The sequence below is a fragment of the Mandrillus leucophaeus genome, unplaced genomic scaffold, assembly GCF_000951045.1.
Source record: "Mandrillus leucophaeus isolate KB7577 unplaced genomic scaffold, Mleu.le_1.0 Scaffold453, whole genome shotgun sequence".
NCBI classification, from domain to species: Eukaryota; Metazoa; Chordata; class Mammalia; order Primates; family Cercopithecidae; genus Mandrillus; species Mandrillus leucophaeus.
In genome coordinates this window covers 969,593-990,000 of record NW_012104843.1, presented here as the reverse complement: position 1 = coordinate 990,000, position 20,408 = coordinate 969,593, and the positions used below count along the sequence as shown (strand labels likewise).

The 20,408-nt window shown below is 39.1% G+C and overlaps 1 protein-coding gene across 2 annotated transcripts in view; it reads right to left on the bottom strand.

Moving 5' to 3' along the window:
- PTPRM (protein tyrosine phosphatase, receptor type, M) overlaps positions 1-20,408 on the bottom strand; it is a 704,023-nt gene that overhangs the window by 667,587 nt on the left and 16,028 nt on the right. For both annotated transcript variants that reach the window (XM_011994359.1, XM_011994360.1), the window contains exon 2: positions 8,457-8,579. In XM_011994359.1, the coding sequence (XP_011849749.1) occupies positions 8,457-8,466 (10 nt within the window). In that variant the 5' untranslated portion in view covers positions 8,467-8,579. The remainder of the gene's footprint in view (positions 1-8,456; positions 8,580-20,408) is intronic.

Below are 20,408 nucleotides of genomic sequence, written 5' to 3'. Positions count from 1 at the left end.
CCTTCCTTCCTTCCTTCCTTCTTTCCTTCCTTCCTTCCTTCCTTCCTTCCTTCCTTCCTTCCTTCCTAATTAACATGAAACGTGATCCCTACCTTTGGCTCCATCACCCAGCATCTCCCTCATGGGAAGAACCCTCCCTTGTACACCCGTTACCCACACAACCAGTGAGGACCACTGAAGGGGCACACGGTGTCCACACATGTGGAAATGAGGCTACACAGAGCCTGTGGTGTTTCACTAAGTGCTCCCCATAGGTCACTGACATGAAATGGTTTGTTTTTTCATAATCATCTAAAGTTATTTTTCTAAATTTTGTAATTTCAAAACTGCTGAGAGACTACAACTCCAGTCCAATTTATTTTGCTTTGTCTCATCATTCACCATATAAAACCTGACTGTAAACTCATTCTAAGCCTCAACAAGGTGGTCTGAGTAAGACCTAGGGAGGATGAATACTCACTAGTGATTATATTACAGCTAGATCTCAGGTGGGAGTCTCAGTGTGGACAACTGAATGAGATATTCAAGGAGTGATAGTAATTCAGTTTTCGTTTCTTGGATTCAGTGACTGGAATTATTCAGATTCAACTAAAAAAAAGTCAAATTCAATGCCCACCTCCCAAATATTTTAAGTGTTAATTTTTATTATAAAGTTAGACTTGGTCATAAAGGAAATGTATCAGATAGAAACGATGGGGCAATAACCTCAAATCCTACCATCCAGATAAAAAGCACTGTTAGATGGACACAAACATGGGAATGAACAATAGACAATAGGGACTACTTGTGGGGAATGATGGGATGGGGGTATGGGCTGGAAGGCTACCTATGAGGACTATGCTCACTACCTGGGTGATGGGATCATTTGTATACCAAGCCTCAGCAACACGCAATTTACCCATTTAACAAACCTACACATGTATCCCCTGAACCTAAAATAAAAGAAGGAGAAAAAAATCAGTGTATTTTATTGTATGCAAATTCCACATTAATTTTTTACAAATTAAAAACAAATCTTGGCTCTTAAAAAAACAGGCACTGCTGCATCTAAATATCTGAAAATTTTGTGAGATATTAATAGAGTTTTGAAACAAATATACTGATTAAAGATTTTTTTTTAATTATTGTATTTTAATAGACTTCTTTCAGCTTGGGGCTTTTTAATCCAATCAAAAATTAGATGAAGATTTCCATCTTCTATTTCTTACCTGGCGTAATTCAGAAGAGAAAATAAGAATTTACCAAAAGCTGCCCATTTAGCTGAGTCAAAATTAAGCTCAGAGATTAATTCATACCAAATTGCCTCCACATTATTTAATAATACTAATAAAGGGAATAAATCTGTTGAACATTGCACTGGGCCAGGTTGAAGGCTAAGCTCCTGGTGTGTATTATTGGGTCTCACCTGGTCAGTAACCCTTTGAGGTAGGTTTTAAACGTCTTCCCATGGCTTCCAGGGTCCTATGTGGTCTGACTCCCACCCCCAGCTCCAGCAGAGCACGCCCCTGCCCTTCCCTATGCTGGATCACTCAGCCTCCATGGCCTCCTGGCCTTGACAGGATTCAGGTCTTTACTCAAAGATGCATCCTCAGAAAAGCTGTCCTTGTCCGCAGCGCCCATGGCTCTCTAAAGCTTTATCCCGGTTCCTCTTCAGCACTCTTGGCACTTCCCACCGTGACAGTCTATTTTCTCCATTTACCTGTGGACTGCCTGCCTCCTCCATGGGATTTAACCATCAAGAGGCTAGAAACTCCATTGCTACAGCTCTAGCCCCTACAGCCAGGACCATGGGAGTCATTCCACGAACAGCTATTACTAATATTTTACAGATAATAGGACTAAAATGGGGAGCTTCAGAACTTGCCCAAGGTCAACAGCTACACATTGATAGAGCCAGCAGCTGACCTGGGCAGGGCATGTAGACCCACGGTCAACAGCCTGCAGGGTCATTTCAAGAAGATCCAAATGTATGCACCTGAAATGAAAGACTAGCCTCTTCCCCAGATGCATGTTCTCACGTGAAGAGAATACGCAAGGGTACTCCAAAGAACAAAAGTGAAGGCTGTCATTCTCCCACAGATGCCTGGGTAAAGTATTCTTTTTCTGAACTTCAGTTTCCTATGTTGTAAAATGAGGATAATGCCACCCAATCTCTCAGGCCCATCATGACGACCAAATGATACAGAGCAAAAAAGCAAATGTTGTTAATTGCTTAGTGTCATGTACATATACAAGATTACTTTGTTTTCCAAGGCAGACTGATCTGAAAATACTGTGCAGTTACTTGCCTAAGATTTAGCCTTTTTATCTTACTTTTTTTTAAAGAAAGCTATATGGAAAGCTAGATTTGATGCTTTAATGTGCTGGGTCTGATGAACTATATTTTGGATTACCTCTTAAATACTCATGACTAGAAAGTCATTACTAAATGTGGCGGCCAGGAGCGGTGGCTCACACCTGTAATCCCAGCACTTTGGGAGGCCAAGGCAGGCGGATCACGAGGTCAGATCGAGACCATCTTGGCTAACACGGTGAAACCCTGTCTCTATTAAACATACAAAAAATTAGCTGTACATGGTGGCGGGCACCTGTAGCCCCAGCTGCTCGGGAGGCTGAGGCGGGAGAATGGCATGAACCTGGAGACGGAGCTTGCAGTGAGCCGAGATTGTGCCACTGCTCTCCAGCCTGGGCAAAAGAGCGAGACTCCGTCTCAATAAATGAATGAATGAATGAACGAATGTGGGAAATGTGGTTTTCTAGCACATAATCGTAAGCCCATCCAGGAACGATCTTATCAGACTAAGAAGATAAGGTAGGCTGAGAAGAGGATCTTTGTTTTACTTAGTGAAAAATCTCAGGCATCTAAAACAATGCACAGCACATAGCAGGTGTTTAATAAACATTTGTTGAATGTTGACTGATTTGAAAGAACGAATAGGATAATTAGAGAACTGTCTGAACATTCTGTGCCAAAAACATTTCTCACTGGAGACATGCTGAAATTTAAGAGGGGAAAAGTATGTTCAAGCCCACTGTCATCTTCCCTTCATTACTCTCTAAGACCTGAATAAGCCCTGAAGTGTGAATAAATAGGGAAGTCTTCCCTAGCACAAGGAAAATGTGCCTGATAAGTGCATCCGAAAAGAAAACTTCAATTACTTTGTCTGTCAATCCATCTTCCTTCCCAAATGTGAAACTGACTCTAAACAAATATATGTAGTCATTTTTCTATTTTCTGGGTCATCACACAGAGTGCACACTGCTGCCCCATCCTGACACTTTCCTCTCTGTCTTTCATGCGGGCACCCACCGACATGATTCGATTCTTAGTCACAACATCTCCATGAAAATTAGCAGCAGCATCATTCCCAACTCCCCACAGGTATAACTAAGACATGGAAAGCTAAATGAGCTTTATGTAGTTCCATGCTATACTACTGGAAAAATACTAGAGAATTATGTTATCACAACACCGATATCCACTTTCACTCAATTACAGCCTTTTAGAGGTAAGAAAACTTAAGGGGACAACACAGACTATAAATACATGTCATGAGTATCAAAGAGCTATGGTTATAGCTATGATTATAAGTTACCTTTACATTCTTAGTATTGTAGATGAATTTATTTAATTTTTGTATAAAACAGGGTTATATTTTTAAGCATATAGAATCTATTAAGTATCAGTTGTATAGAACTGGAACACTGAGGTACAAGTATACAAAATACCACATTATCAAACCAGGTAGGTGTTTATACATCATAAAACCCTTTTTAAAGTTTTTAATCTATGTGATAATTATAGAATGTGCTACAGTATATAAAGTGATAGAATGCAAGAGTGCTAACAAAATACACCAGTTACTATATCAAGATTTTTGTGCTCAAAGTAGCAATCCTTATGATAAAGTTCAAGAAATTTCCCCACTGTAGGCTAGGCGCAGTGGCTCACGCCTGTAATCCCCACACTTTGGGAGGCTGAGGCAGGTGGATCATCTGAGGTCAGGAGTTCGAGAACAGCCTGGCCAACACGGTGAAACCCCGTCTCTACTAAAAATACAAAAACTAGCTGGGCGTGGTGGCAGGTGCCTGTAGTCCCAGCTAGCTACTTGGGAGGCTGAGGCAGGAGAATCACTTGAACCAGGACGGGAAGTGGTGGGGGGTGCAGAGGTTGCAGTGATCTGAAATCGTGCCACTTCATTCCAGCCTGGGTGAAAGAGCAAAACTCTGCCTCAAAAAAATAAAAATTTAAAAAAAAAGAAAAAAGAAAGAAATTTCCCCATTGCTAATAGAGAAGATCAACTGATATGAAATGAATCACTCACTCACTGATAAAAGAGAAATTAGGTTTGGCATGGTTTCACCACCAAAAAACCGTGATGACTCAGAGCTAGCAGCAAAAGTTTAATCTACTGTGACATGCAAGTTCACCTGAAATACAAAAATTTAAACAGCATTTAGTATTTATTTGCCCTAAATATGTATTTCCAGAGCTAACATCACTGCTCCAGAGTGGTTATCAAGTCAGCTTGCCTAAAGCTCCAAACTGCATTTTAGCTTTTTAAATGTGGTTAAAAATAACCTCACACATGAGGATATAGGGAAACAAATCTATACGCTGGAACACTAGCTTTTAAAAAGACACAGAAAAAGTAAAAGGCTAAAAATTAGAATGACATGTTAGTCTCTCATTGTCATAACTTTTAAATCCATCTTGATGAATTATTACTCTTCATTTATAAAGATGGGGTCTTCCCATGTTGTCCAGGATGGTCTCGAACTGCTGGACTCAAGCAATTCTCTCACCTCAGCCTCTCAAAGTGCCAGCATGACAGGCATGAGCCACCACACCCGGCCCTTGATGAATTACTCACTTATTAGAGTTATAGGAGTGTGACAAAGATTTAGGTACTAAAAAAAATGAAGAAAATCACACCACAATGCTTTTCAAGAGGTAGCAAATTTAAGGCAATGATAGAGGAAATCTCTAATCATGTTTTTTTTTTCTTACTGATTTTAATAGCCCCATGTTTAGAAAACACATCTTCTGAAAGTGAGAGAAAATGTGAAATGTTTGTAGATTAATAATTACATGAATATAGAAAACAACAACAATATAAACCATGGGTCCAAAACAACAATTACATGCTGATGCCAAAATGGTCTAAGACAGGTATCAGCAACATTTTTCCGTAAAGGGCCAGAGTATAAATATCTTATGCTTTGTGGACCAGTGTCTATTGCAACTACTAAACTCTGTGACTGTAGCTTGAAACCAACCACTTGACACCATTTAAACAAATGGGCATGGCTGTGTGTTAGTAAAACTTTACTTGTGAACGTTGCATTTTGAATTTCACATCACAAAATCTTATTATTCTTTTTGCTTTTTTACAACTATTAAAATATGTAACAACCACTCTTAGCTCACACGCCACACAAAAACTGGCAGCAAGCTGGATTTGATCAGTAGGACAGTTTGCCAACTCTCGGTCTCTAAAGTGTTACCGAACCAACCTATATACATGAGACAGATACACATACCCATGAAAGAATAAATCCAATAGTATTTGACATAAAGGTGTAGAAAATTTGCCTTCAAAAAGCTATGGTTCTATCTGATTTTCCTACCCATTTACTCTGAGAAATTCGTAAGAGTCATTTCTGTTTTAGCGTGGGAAAACCAGCCTTGGAATCAGTTTTTGAAAGGAATAAATCACATTGCACACATTAATGGAAGAGGAGAAGAAGAAAAAGAAGGTGAACACCCCTGAAACTAAGTAGCACTTAAAACTTATGGCTGTATACACATATTGGAGACTCAGTTTAAAAATCTAGACTTTAGGATAGTACATGCATGTTTAGAAGACACTGTTTCCTCACTTCTAACAATGTTGCTTTGAGAATGGAACTCCTCACTTTGGCCGATGGGTCAGCTGGGTACAGCTCCACATTCTTTTATAAAATACTGGGTTTATACTGAGAAACTGCTTTTAGAACACTTCCAGTCTACAGCACACTTAATTACATATCATTTTAGATTGTTCGCTAATTGTATTTTTGTAACTTTTCTTCCCCAAGTAGATAAGTTCCTAAAGAGAAAAAAGTCACTTCTTATAATCCTTCATCTCCTACAATAATTACCATCATGTTTAGTATACACTGGGGCCCAAAAACAATTTCTAATGACTAAAGTTTGTTTAACGAGTAGTAAAGAAAAAAAAAAAAGAAATACCCGTATTTTCAGTTCTATATTATGGCAAAAACATTTAATCTGATGGAGCAAGGACAGTTTTCAGAAATCTGAGCTGCACCCCTGCGCATAAGCACAGCCAGAGGGGTGGGGGAACTGCCAGTGCTTCCCTTTCCTCACTCACACGCTGACACCTAAACCACTCTCAGATCCAAACAATGAGTTGCAATCCGTTTGGGGGTAAGGGTCCAAAACACACCTTCTGGAACTATCAGAAATAAGACAGACTTGACGAAAGTGTTGCAAGATGTACCACTTAGAGATCTTATGCTACAAAGGCCTAATATTAATTATCAAGTATACCATTCATCAACAGAAGACTAAATCATAAGAAAACATATAAATGCCTCCATGTCATTCTTCTCAAGTCAGAAGAGCCTTCAAAGGCCATATATGTGCGGCCTCACTTCCTCTTCATTCACCTTTGTTCTTTCCGTTACCTAACTGGCTGTGCCAGGATACACCTGGGCTTTGATCTTTACTACCACTTTTTTAACGGCCTGTACTAGAAACCTATGCTTTTAATATTTTAAAGTTGACAACTTAGTCTAAGATGGGCCACTGAAAAAAAGAAAAGAACAAGACGATGACAAGAAATGATTTCTTTGGCCTCATTTACCAAGGGAGGTGAGTTATCCTGTGGCAGAAATAGAGTCAGAAGAGGCTAGAAAAGACTCTGAAATACTTGGGCTTCTTTGTAAAACTTAATTTTTTCAAGTCAAGTTTCGATTTAAGAACAAAAATAATGAAATCAACTACCTAATGTGAAATATTTCAAATTTTTTATCAAACGAGGAGTTAATAGACAAAGCAAGAGTGAGTGCATTCTTCTGGGGCAATCTACCACGACTAATCTAAGGGCCTCCCCACTCTCATGGCCTTAGCCAGCCCAGCCTCCCTAGACACAGGCAGGGTCCTCTTGAGAGGGCAGAAAAGACCAAAAGGCCCTCGGGGGAGACACTGTTTTGGGAAACGATGGCCCCACAGGAGGAGCGCAGCTGTGTTCTCCTCTTCCCCTGTCGTTATCACTGACAGGAACAGAAGCAGGAACTGGAATTTGGAAAAGCAACTAAAGCTGATTTAAATAGTCCTATTCAACAGCACACACATATACAAGAGAACAGAAGACACAGAAAAGGAGGGTGTGAGCTGCAGCTGCAAGAAGATAACCAACAGCTAGAAGGGCTTGGAGTCCAGTGAAGCCATAGTGATAAAGAGCTCAATGCTCCCTTCTCTGAAGCTACAAGGAGTTAAATGTGGGAAGGAGAGGGCAGGAACACAGTGGGCATCATACCGTCAAAGCTTGGTGACAACATTCAACTCTACTTCACGTTTAAAAGCTACCTTTACAAGATTACTTACTAAATGTAATTATTCCTATGCTTTGGAGCATTAATGAAAAACTTTGCATTCATTAAAAAGTATAAAAATTGTGTTGTATCTGAAATCCAAATCAGAACATGTTTCACAGTTTGAAACCTGAATGGAGCAAACTCATCACCGAATCTGCAGACCTAAAGTCCTAAAGGGACGTCCAGTGTCATAGCCTGAAAAAGGGTCCATTGCAATAATCAAGCTCCAAGTTGATTAGACTTCACTAGCCACCATCTTCCTACTTTCCCCTCCCAATAAGAAGTAGAATTCTTTTTGGTGTTCAGTGGAACACATCTTTCACTCATTAGAAATTCGCTAAGCATTTCCTCAGTGGAAAAAATACCCACATTTATGCATTGCCATTTCATCTTCAGAACACTTTCAAGATCACTGGATATTCTCCTAGATCTCTCAGCCCCTGAGGCTGAGAAAAGTCCCCCACCAAGGCCTCCTATCTGGGATGGATGGAGACTGTTATTTGGATTCCCCAACTGGAGTTTCACCCCTTAGACACATTTGCCAGCAGAGATCTCAATCTTTTTCTCATATCTGCTGCTTGGGAAAAGATCAACTGGGTAATGCCCACTAATCTAGCTAAGGGGTACTTGCAAATAAAAGAAGTATAATTTAGACTTTAAGGGGAGAGAGATAAAACTTTTATAACCTATCCTCTTAATTGCACCACTCTCACTAGCTAATCCAACTTTGACTGCCACATCCAAAGACCAACACCTTCACTCATTTAACCAATATCCAGTGAACACATTCTGTGATTGAGACTCTTGTGTTCCTCTTTATTTTAAAACAAAACTTAAAACTGAACGCAAACCTGATGGCATCCATGGATCAGAAGTCGGTTTGGTCAAGGTGTTCACTTGCTCCCAGTTGAAGTCATCATCTTCAGATTGACTATATCCACATGTGCTATACGGCTCATCAAAGAGGCAGCCACCTAAATTGTAGAAGAATAAAAAGTAATGTAAATACCAACCAGACCTCTGGAATAAGCTATGATGATTGCAGGAAGCCTTAGACTTGATGGCAAGTTTGATGCCAAACTAAATCTGATTAGGTCTTTCTACTCAGGAGCTGCGCATCCAACACTTACTGATCCCTTGCTGAGTGCTGCTGAATATTAACTATGCCTCACCCACACCGCCATATTATGCAGCTCTCCAAAAGCAATCTAATGTTGGTAGAAGCCAACTGAAGGTAAGACCTAGCCAGGCATGGTGGCTCATGCCTGTAATACCAGCACTTTGGGAGGCTGAGGTGGGCGAATCACCTGAGGTAGGGAGTGCGAGACCAGCCTGGCCAACATGGTGAAACCCTGTCTCCACAAAAATACAAAAATTAGCCAGGCATGATAGCGGGTGCCTGTAATCCCAGCTACTCAAGAGGCTGAGGTGGAAGAATCGCTTGAACCTGAGAGGTGGAGGTTGCAATGAGCTGAGATCATGCCGCTGCACTCCAGCCTGGGCGACAGGGTGAGACTCTATGTCAAAAAAAAAAAAAGAAAGTAAGACCTAAGCAAATTAAAAATCTGTAGTTTCCAGATGTATAGGAATTTGAAAAATTGCTCTTGCATTCAAAATTTTAAGAGAACTGACTTAAATGTTCAACATGTTTTCAATAAAGAAAAAACACTTATAATTTGTCCAAAAAAATGAAACAAGAAATGCTTTCACCACAATCCTGGCACAATAGTAGAGGACAAGATGCAGTACAAACCATGGCACAACTTGCAAAATATTTTCCAAATACTTATTCCAAATCTAACAAAGAAACAAGGTTTTACTTTAATACTTTGGTGATTTGAGGTCTCAAAATTAAAAGAGATGATAAATTCACTTACAGTCCATACAAGTTTTAAAGGCAAAAATAAATTCAAAACTAAGCATGTGGTAAACATCTGCTTAATTCTGGTACTAGAAATGAAACTACTTAAATGAAAAAAACAAAGAATAATAGAAAATGCAGCATATACATAGCAATTCAGCTGTTTCAGCATCAATAGCATTCAGCACATTAATGATTTTGTCCCATCCCATATCCTCTTGAATGCCTCCTGTTACTTTTTTTGTATCAGATCTTATCTCCATGTTTCACATGGGGAACTGATTAATTAAATTGATCTTATTATTATGAAAATTCTACTATCCATCATATAATGCTATTAATCATATTAATTCAAAAAATTATAATTGTTTGCCACTGATGACAATTAAGTGTTCTGGTTCAAGAAAACATGAATTTAAGAATATTTGTACATTATGTCCACAATGTGTGTCCTGTTGGCAAGAAGGTAAGTAAAACAGCCATTGTCCAACCTCAGAGCGAAAACAGATGTTAGAGGTCACCTGGTCCAGCTTCTATCCAAATGCTTAGGTCAACTGTACAACCTCCCAGCCAGCCAGCCTCTGAACAGATGAGGCACTCAGAATTCTGTAAAGCATCCTGACTATGTAGAACATCCCCCCCTTAAAAAGGCCCAAACCCTGCTTCTTGAAATGTATACCCATTTATCTTTGTTCTATCCTGTGAAAAAATAGTAAAAAAAAAAAAAAAAAAAAAAGAAAGAAAAAAAAAGAAAGAAAAGAAAAGAAAAGAAAAAAGAAAAATCTTAGCTTTGGCACTGGAAAGCTGATTATTTGAAAAGAGCTGTCATGTTCTAAGTCTTCACTTCTCCAGGCAACAGGCAAAGTATGCTTTGCTCCCTGCAATTCCTGCTACTAAAAGGTTTACAGGCCCTTCAAGCATCCTGGCAGCTGTTTAGAATTCAAGGGGCTGCTGCCCTTGATCGCATTCTCTTCTCAGTGCAGAGAGGGCGCTGGTCCATTCTCAGCTTCCGTGAGCCTGAAATCCCATACGGCTTTTGCACACCACTGCCGTTGAGTCTCTCTCCACTTTTCTAACAAAGTAAACAGTTTTCTGAATTCAAACCATTTATGCTTACTAAATCCCACCTCCTGCTGTTAGTGCATCACTCCATCCTACAACTCTGACATTGTCATTCAATCCTGGTAATAGCCATCTTACCTAGCTTTGTGTTGTCTGCAAATCTGATGAGCATGCTTTCTACATCTGCCTCCAAGGCTCCAATAAACAATGTTAAACAGGATAGCATCAAGAAACCTCAAACTGTCTGTCCCAACTTTCTAGCTTTGTCTTAGTTGTTAGCTCCAGATCTGATGGTGAAATTAGTGTCCCTGGACACTGTCTTCTCTAACACTTTTAGCAATTACTTGTTTCAACTAAACACTCCATTGAGAACAAAACAACTCCAAAGATACAGCCTTAATTCAATATTTCATTTGACAACAACTGGTCATTTATATTGCCCTCTTACTGAGTTTTAACAATTCCAGAAACAAAATGGATTTGTTTAAAATGCATAATACTAACAACTTTCCAATTTGGGGTATGAAAACATGTTAGAAGACTGCAAACATTTATGAGAAATAGCGTCTCTTGGTTGCAAACTCTAATTTTGATGCAGAAAACAGCTTCGGTATTGTAGCAATAAGCTCAAATAGCAACAGCACTAATAATATTCAAAAAGAATGAAATCCTCAATTTTGACAGAGAAGGTCCCCCAGTGGAAACAGATAGCACTCAGATGAAAGTCCTACAGTGTGATCTTAAACAGTGAGAAATAGTGATAAGCATCCACAAAACAACTTAAGGCTGGCTACAGACCTGGTTTACAAAACCACTATTGCACTATAATAGAAGCACATATAAAGCAAAAGCATGCACGTGTGGCTGAGAGCAAACTCAGAAGACTAATACACCACTGGTGCGAGGTTGTAATTTTCCCATTACACAAAGCTGTCCTTATCACTTGAAACGAAACAAATAAAGTATGATATGGTTCTTTCTGGACTCATGAAGGATTATTGAACTACCGGAAAATGGGATAAACTATGAATTTCATATTGCCCAATGAGGATACATTTCCTTGCACACCAATTTTCAGATCCACCCCTAGCCTTCATTCAACAGATATGGGACCCCCCAAAATAACAAATATGGTTTATTGGGATAAAATAAGATGAGTTAAAGTAAATTACATCACAATTAAAATAACCAAGTAAAGAAAGAATAACTCAGCTTTCAGTTTTCAGGACAGCTTCGGGTAGTAGCAAAATGCATAGATTCTGAGTAAAACACAGGCATATTCCAATTCTTCCACTGTTAGCTTGGTGATTTTCGACAAATCACTTAGAAACAAGTCTAGTTTCTTTATCTATAAAACAGAAATAACATGTACCTCACGTGGTATTTCTGACAGTTAAATAAGACAGCAAATATAAAGTCAGTGTAACAAGAGTCAGCCATGCTCAACCAGCATCAGTTGTTATCAGTTCTTCAATCCTTCTTGCCAGATATACCTCACAGAACAAAGCACTCTCAGGAGTTCATTTCATTGCAACTAGTTGGAATAGATAATTGAAAACTTCCAAGTGCACCTCATGAGAAGATGAAGAGTTGGGAGCATTCATATAGGTAACACCCTGCCGGTGCCTCTATTAAACATGGAAGTGCCAAGAACAGGCGGTTACGGAGGTTCTTCAAGTAAATACTATGGGGGACAATGAAACAAATATGATAAGGAGGCAAAGTCCCCTGAAACACAGTAAAAGGGAGCATTTCTAAAAATACAGTCTTCTTGATTTTCTGAATAACACAGACGCATTTTGCCATCATCCACAGGAGTATGGTCAGCAACAGACCCCCTATGTTTTCTCTAGAACGGTCACACCTGGGCTGGCTCCCAGCACTCCATGGCCGTACTGTATTCCTCTGTTAAATCAAAGAAAATTATTTCTGTTTCATAGAGGGGAACCACGACTGAACCAAAGTCATATACAAGATGGAGGAAAGCTGATACAAGCTGGGTGGGGTGGTGGTCTGCATCACTCATTCCGCCTCTGTCTCTGTCTCTCTCTCTCTCACACACACACGTGTACCTGATATCTCCATCATACCTGGGGAAAGGCTTTTCCTTAGCAACGTTGAATACAACACACAGGTTCTGGATACGAATGAGTTACTAAGCAAAAAGAAGTGTCACTGGATGGCAAATACTCAGGTAATTGATGACAATGATGATTCCTATACTGTTCCCAGACATGCAATTCAACACAATAACATAAAAAATTAAATTGATAAAACTGTTAAAAGTATAACTTAAAAGGCAAGGGAAGTAGAACAAAGAAAAGGACACTAGAAATGTGGCTAGGACTCCACCCACCTACCACCAAAAACATTTTTTTAAAAAGTCACTAAGTTCATGTACCGGATGTTATCCACAGATTTCACTTGGAGTTTTGGGGTAGCCAGTGCAAAGAAGAAAATATGATTGATCATACAATTTACAGTACCTATAATATATAAATGTGATAATAGAGACTAACATTTACCCAGGACTTGTTTAATCCTCACACCAACTCTATGAGGTAGATACTATGATCCTCATTTTACAGATACAGAAACCAAGGCATAGAAGGTTACATAGCCTGCCCAAGATCTCAAAGCTGGACAGTCGTGAGGCAGATACTTGAATCCAGGCATGCAGTCATAAGGGACCCATATTCTTAACGCTACAGCATAGTATCTCCCAAACTGGAGACCAAGAAGATACACAACTACACTAACCCTAAATTCAGAGAGAACTATCTCCCTTCCCAGAACCCTAGGAAGAAGCAATTGCCGAAAGTTAATGAACAGAGTTCTCAACAGTATCCCTCAGAACAGAGCAATGAGGTTTACGACCCATTCAGTAGCATCTTATGATAGTATGTGACCACACTCCAAGTCAACAAGCTTGATTCAGTGGGAGCCCAGTGCATTCTAGATTAAAACTGAAATATGTTTTAAAATCATCTTTGTGGGCTGGGCACAGTGGCTCATGTCTGTAATCCCAGCACTCTGGGAGGCTGAGGCGGGCGGATCACCTGAGGTCGGGAGTTCAAGACTAGCCTGACCAACATGGAGAAACTCTGTCTCTACTAAAAACATAAAATTAGCCAGGTGGCGCATGGCTGTAATCCCAGCTACTCAGGAGGCTGAGGCAGGAGAATCACTTGAACCCGGGAGGTAGAGGTTGCAGTGAGCGAAGATCACGCCATTGCACTCTAGCCTGGGCAACAAGATCGAAACTTCGTCTTAAAAAAAATATATATATATATATACATACATATATACACACACACACACACATATACACATACATACATACACACACACACATATACACATATATCTTTATGGATACTCTTGCCTTAGTGGGCTGCTGTAAGTTTGCACATTTACTCCAACTAAAAACTGCAGCTAGTCTGTGCTGTTATTGAAGTGCAGACCCACATGTCTTTTATTCTTCGTGTTTTTCAAGACAAGATCTCATTCTACCGCTCAGGCTTGAGTGCAGTGGCAGTGGCACAGTCCTAGCTCACTACAGCCTTGATCTCCCAGGCTCAAGCAGTCTTCCCACCTCAGCCCACAGAGTACCTGGGATCACAGGCACATGCCACCTTGCCTAGCTAATTTTTTGTTTCCTTTGAAAGACACGAGATCTCCCTTTATTGCTGATTTTGAACTCCTAAGTTCAAGTGATCCTCTCGCCTCAGCCTCCCAAAGGGCTAGGATTAAGGCAGGATCCAACATGCGCATATCCTATATGTTTTAGAAATCAAAGGAAATGGAGTTGGGCCCGATATTCTCTTCTGAAAATCATAGAGTTTCAGAAGAGAAAAGCCCATAGGCAGAGTAGCAACTCTGCTCAAAAGCAATATTGATTATAACTGTATCTTGGTCACCTTGGTATTCCTTAGAGCAGGACGCATGATAAACACCCAATAAAGGCTTTTTAAAAGGATGGGTAATGAATCCCCCAAAGTTCTATGCAAAATCTGGCTGCAATTATTTTGCCTGGAAATTTCCAAAAGAAGCATAATATAATAAACATCTGAACAATGAAAACAATCTTAACCTTCGTCCACAAACCATCCAGCCCTGTCCTGGTGTATCCCAGGATGAATCAACTGCAAAATGTGACGAAATCAATGAACTTGTTCATTTTTCTAGTATGGCTGAAAACTGTAAGCAAGTTAAATGTTAATGAAGTCCACAAATTATGGCTTTCAGTTTACAGACACTGAATTCTTTTTTTTTTTTCCTGGCAATTATTAGAAAGCAAGGCTAGTTGTTGATAAAAGTCATTCTTGATTCATGAAAATAAAATATTGTCACTTGCATAATGGAGGATATTTATCTTTGTTCTTTCTTTGGAACAGCTGAGGATGATTCAGTTAATTCAAGAGTAGTATGAAATCATTAAGGCATAAGCTATAAAGAAAATGGTCCATTTTCACCCCAAAGGAAACCTTATGTGACCATTCTACATCCTACTGAAGCTTCAGGTCTGGAGACAGAACAACAGAAAACAAATTGACAAGAATTAAGAGTCCACCATTTAAAGCAGTATATTAAAAATTGTTTTTTTATTGTGACTCATAGTCATGACATCTTGACCCAATACACGTAAAAAATTTGGACACTTTAAAAACCAAATTTATCTCTACTGAGATAAACAAATATTTATCATTCTGTTCTAAGAGGAGGCTCTAGACCACTAAATTGATTTCAAGATCCTTCAAGATTGCTACTTGTATTCTTCAGGTTTGAGGGTAAGAGCCATCACCTGGGACTGTTTATTTAGCTTGAAGTTACCAATCAGCACTACTGTGTGAGAGCACTGCCAGACAGTCTAAGGGCAACCTGTGAGCTACAAAGTTCTCTGGTATCAACAGCTACCATTTCGCGAATAGAGACCACGTGCCAGTCAGATTGTGCCTAAGGCAGAATATAGTTATGATGTCATTGACTCCTCACAACCAGTAAGACTTTTATCTCAACATGTCTGATTTGATTAACATGTTACAGAACAAAAACCATGCAAATATAAACATGTATTACCTCATTTTAATTAAAAAAAAATTCTAAAGGCAAACATCAATATTCCCTGTGCCAGTTATCAATGTACTACACCTCTTAGCTCTAAATCCACTTTTCATTTCAAAAATGTATCCAGACGCTTTAACTACGTTTTCTGTCCTAGTGAGCAAGAAGGTAAGTTTTATCAGTAGAGGGTACAGGAGAGATCCTGCAGGAGGAAGGGGTGGCCTCCCTTAGCTCCCTGGCAGGCCCCTCAGTGCACAACGCAGGGTCGCCCCCTGCCTGGCTGCTCCAGTAGCAGCAGCTTGCCCCTGCACAGTGTGCCAGTGGTTCTGTAGCAAGTACCTTCAGCAGAACACCACCTATGAACAGCTTTCACAGCCAATCAGAGGGCACATTACCTCTGAGTCCTGCAGGTGCAGCCCCATAGTAACTCCTCTGCCATCCACTGAGCCACAGCCTTCCCCTGGATCTCAGGAACGAAAGAGTCTCCTCCTTGGAGCTCTGTCTCTGCCCTGGGCTAACGTCTGCTCCATACATCCACTATTCCCTCATTCTTCAGAGCTCTCCTTAGTTTGTACTAACCCATCTCTTGTATTTTAATACCCCGTTACAGTTACTTAGTCTTTATAATAAATGTTCCCTAGTTAAATTACTATGTTGCTTCTCTCTCCTGATTGGATCCTGATCAGTACATTCTTATTTTTACAAATGGCAGTTTAAAAGGGTCACATAATCTCAACCAAAGTCACAGGAGCTTCAGCGCAGGACTAGCAATTCAAATAAGGTCTGTAGTCACACATTTTCACCAAGCTTTAGAAAGTAAGTAAACAACAATTTATGGTGCTTATATACGAACTGTTCAGTGATTTGCATTGTAAATAAGCTCTTGAAAGTGCTGTTTCTAAGAAGCCAGTGGAGGACAATCAAATGTTAATTTCATAAACTTGTAAGATACACACACATTTTGAATTGTTCTGCCTTTAACAGGTTAAATTGACTTACATACACTAGCAATCATTCTTCCTGTTATAATTACAGTCATTTAAAGTTATTTTGTAAGAAGACTGTAATACTCCTTGATGAGTTTTTCTGGAACATTTTTCTCATTTGTTCCAAATACAGAATGACCCCATTTAAGTCAGCCTTTATTAAATGCATAAAGTATTAAATGGGTCTCTCTATAGAGAAGGCAGGTCAAAAAATAGTGCTATAGTACCCCCCGAAAGAATTAATGTTATATGTTCTATTTTCCTAAATTACATGAATTCTAAGATGATCTTATTTATTTCAAATTTAAAACTGTGTAGAATAAATGGCTATAAACTACACAATGCAAAGGATAAACAGAAAGAGAGTTTTAATAGACATAATTATTTTAGGAGTATTAAAAAAAAAACTATACCAACATAGCAGAGGCTCTGCTTTCTTCTTTTAAATCACAGTGACTTCTACATTTAATTGCCTGCCAAACAATAAAAGTATATAATGCCTCTTAAACTTTGAGTGCGCCAGTGATGTTTAGTGAATCAGACACTAAGCATTATAGAAATGCTCTTCTACATAATTTAATCTAGCAAGCAGTTTTTACACATTGCACAGGCATTTAAATGGCTAACGCTATGCTCTATTATAAGAAGTGCTATTTGCCGATGGATATATTTTATATGTTACAAAGCAAAAAAGTTATCTTGTTCTTGAAGTTTCTATGATTTATTACACTTACCACGTCTTCATTTCATATCAATCTATGCATTCCTAATTTTTTAAAAGGCTGAACTGCAACAAACAAAGATGTATTTTTCTTATTGATAGTAAAATCTTCTTTAATGGGCAGTAGTATTATTCTATTCCTAAATATTGTAATGCAGCCAAATTATTAGGAACTTGACTATCTCAATTTTCTACATACAAATGAACACCTCATAGAGCTGATATTAGGTTTAATTAAACCAACTGCATGAATTTCCTGCATAAATGTGAATTTATCTGAATATAATACTGGTGCTCTTATCCTCTATACCACAATAGAGAAAACGAGAGAGAGTGTGAAAAATAGTTGTCTGCCTCTATGATAGAAACAGGAGTAACAAATGAAAACATAATGATGAAACAGCTGCCAGAAATGTCTCAGGGAGAAGATGGTCAAACTAACTCAGTATTTATGACCTGATCTCTGAAGTCACTGTTGTCCTGAGTCCCAAACTGGAGCAGTAATTCTCCAAGTGGGTCCCTGGACAAGCCACCATCACCGAGGAACTCAGAAATGTGAATTCTCAGGCCTCATCCCAGACCTACTGAGTCAGAACCTCTGGGGGTGGGGCCTGGCAGCCAGAGCTGCAACAACTCTCCAGGTGACTCCGATGCACTCTAATGTTTGGTAATCACTGTTCTGGACCAACCTATTTAACTAGAATATTCTGGGAGCAGCCCCAGGAATCTGTGGTTTTAAAAAAAGGTCCCAGAGTAATCTAATCATTGACCCAGAAAGAGTGCTCTAGGGATCAGTAGTCTCAAACATTTTTCAGAAGACATCTGTTCTTAAAAAGGTACAACCATCCTATGTGTGTTTATGTATAATCATGTAGTGCTCTACATACGCAGATCATTACAAGCATGCATATACTGACCTTAAGTATTATTAGAAAATATATGTAAGTTGAAGTCCAAATCTTTTCTTCCATACATCAATGAGTTGTACTGTATTCCTCAAAAAGGATATGAAGAAAGTGATTCAGAGATCATTGCTCTAAATAATGCTTTTTGGTCATAAACACCTCTCAGATGAAAAAGGGCAAGAGAATAGCACGGCTGGATCAAAGTGTTGAATTTTTTTTGCTTAAATTTCATGCTAAGAAAACCCTGATCTGTAATTTTTCTCCTAAGTAGAGCTACTCAAAACAAGAAGAGATATCTTAGATAAAAAACAATCCTGGTTACTGGTTAGAGATACCCAGGAAATTAATTAAAAAAAAAAAAAAAAAAGGTTAGAGATACCCAGGAAATTAATTAAAAAAAAAAAAAAAAAAGAATTGCATTTTATGCCCAGTAGCACTGCTGCCAGTTTAGTATGATTTACAAATCCATCTCTTGATTTTATTAGCATAAAATCATTATATGGGAGGGCTGATAAACTCCTGAACTCACCAATATGCAGTACAGCCAAACCATGCTATTTATTCAACTTAAAACAGCCAGCCAACTATATTTTCACTGGATGTTGATTAACCTAAACTCAACTAAATGTACTTCCCTCAATGAAAATTTTTCTACACATTATATTCATTGGGTAGAATCAAATTATAAGGAAAAAGTAAATATAGTTTCACATATCCTGTTGGTGAAATATGCATTCCAATTTCCTATCATGAGGAGAACTTCTTCTAACACAACAATGGGGAACTTGTACAGCTGAGTGTATTTAATTAGGATCACAGAACTGAGATACAGTGGGTCCTGGATCTATCAGTTGCATGTGTCTTGCTCTTTGCATCAAAAGGAGATAGGCAGTCTTCATATCAAAGGTATGTTTAACTTACATGATTTCTACGTTGAAAAGGAAGGGGCGTATGATAGAGAAATCGTACATTTAGTCCAGAAGCCTAACAATCTTAGGCTCCAAACAAGCTGAAACTAAGAAATTAGAAATATGAACTGGTGCTCCTCCACCTCCACCTAGTTAGTCTCTGCTCCTTCATTCTTCAGGCTTTGCTTAGTGTGACATGTCATTGGGGTCCAAATAATTTTCATGCTTAAAGAGCAGCATTTTAATTGAAGCATGTTCAAAATCCAAATCACCAATCTAATCCTATGCTCAAATGCATAAACAGCAATCTAATGCCAAGGGGGTGCAGGGATTGACTCTATTGGACTTACTGAGAAACGATATGCTGGTCTTCAACCCAGAAGGTTCCCTAAAGTATTTTGGGGTACAATTTTGAACATGAGCAAATCCCTGAGAATTTGGGCCCTATACAATGTATGAGTCCTTTGTAATATTACCTAACTCCCAGGGAAATAGGGAAGATTGCACTTAGAAGTGTATGTGAAAGTGTAGTCACTGTTCCAAGGTGATGAACATCAAAGAAAGTCACAACTATGTTTGGTACATGCTATCTGAAATAGGAAAACAAAGTCACAGACATTTCTTTATCTATCTTGCCTATATTGGCTGAGTCACTGCCTCTCTGCCTGACACCTTATCTCCTAAACAACTGCTTAAATTTTTCTTTCAGTCTCCTATTCCTACCATGCCACAATTTGAGTTTCAGCTCATGTTCCCGTTTGATTTGACTCATTCCCTCAAACCTGGATTCTGCCCTCTCCAGTATATGCCACACACTCCCAACAAGCTGAATTTTTATAAAATACACAGCTGAAAATGCTCTCGCCATTCTTAAAATTATTCATCAGCCCCTCATTGTCCATGGGATAGTATTCAAATTTTAATCATGTGACATCTGTTGTTTTTCTGATTCGACCCCAGTCTACCTCTTTATCTTCATTCTTTGCCACCACTTCCCTTTAGTTTTACACTCTAGTAATTCCCGACTATCTGTAGATTCACCCCCAATGACCCTTCTGCCCATATGCTACCCCCATGCTCATGCAGTCCCTGCACCTGTTCAGTGCTTGTCCCACCCCTCCCCGCAGTGTCTGCCTGGAAAACTCTTGTGCACTTTTCAAATCCCAGCTCAGACAACACCACTCCCAGGTACCTGTTGCTGAGGGCTTTTCACAGATAAAATCAATCACTCCTTCCCATGTGGTAACCATCACTGCCAAATATACTGGTTTTCTTGATGTCCTTATCATACTGCAG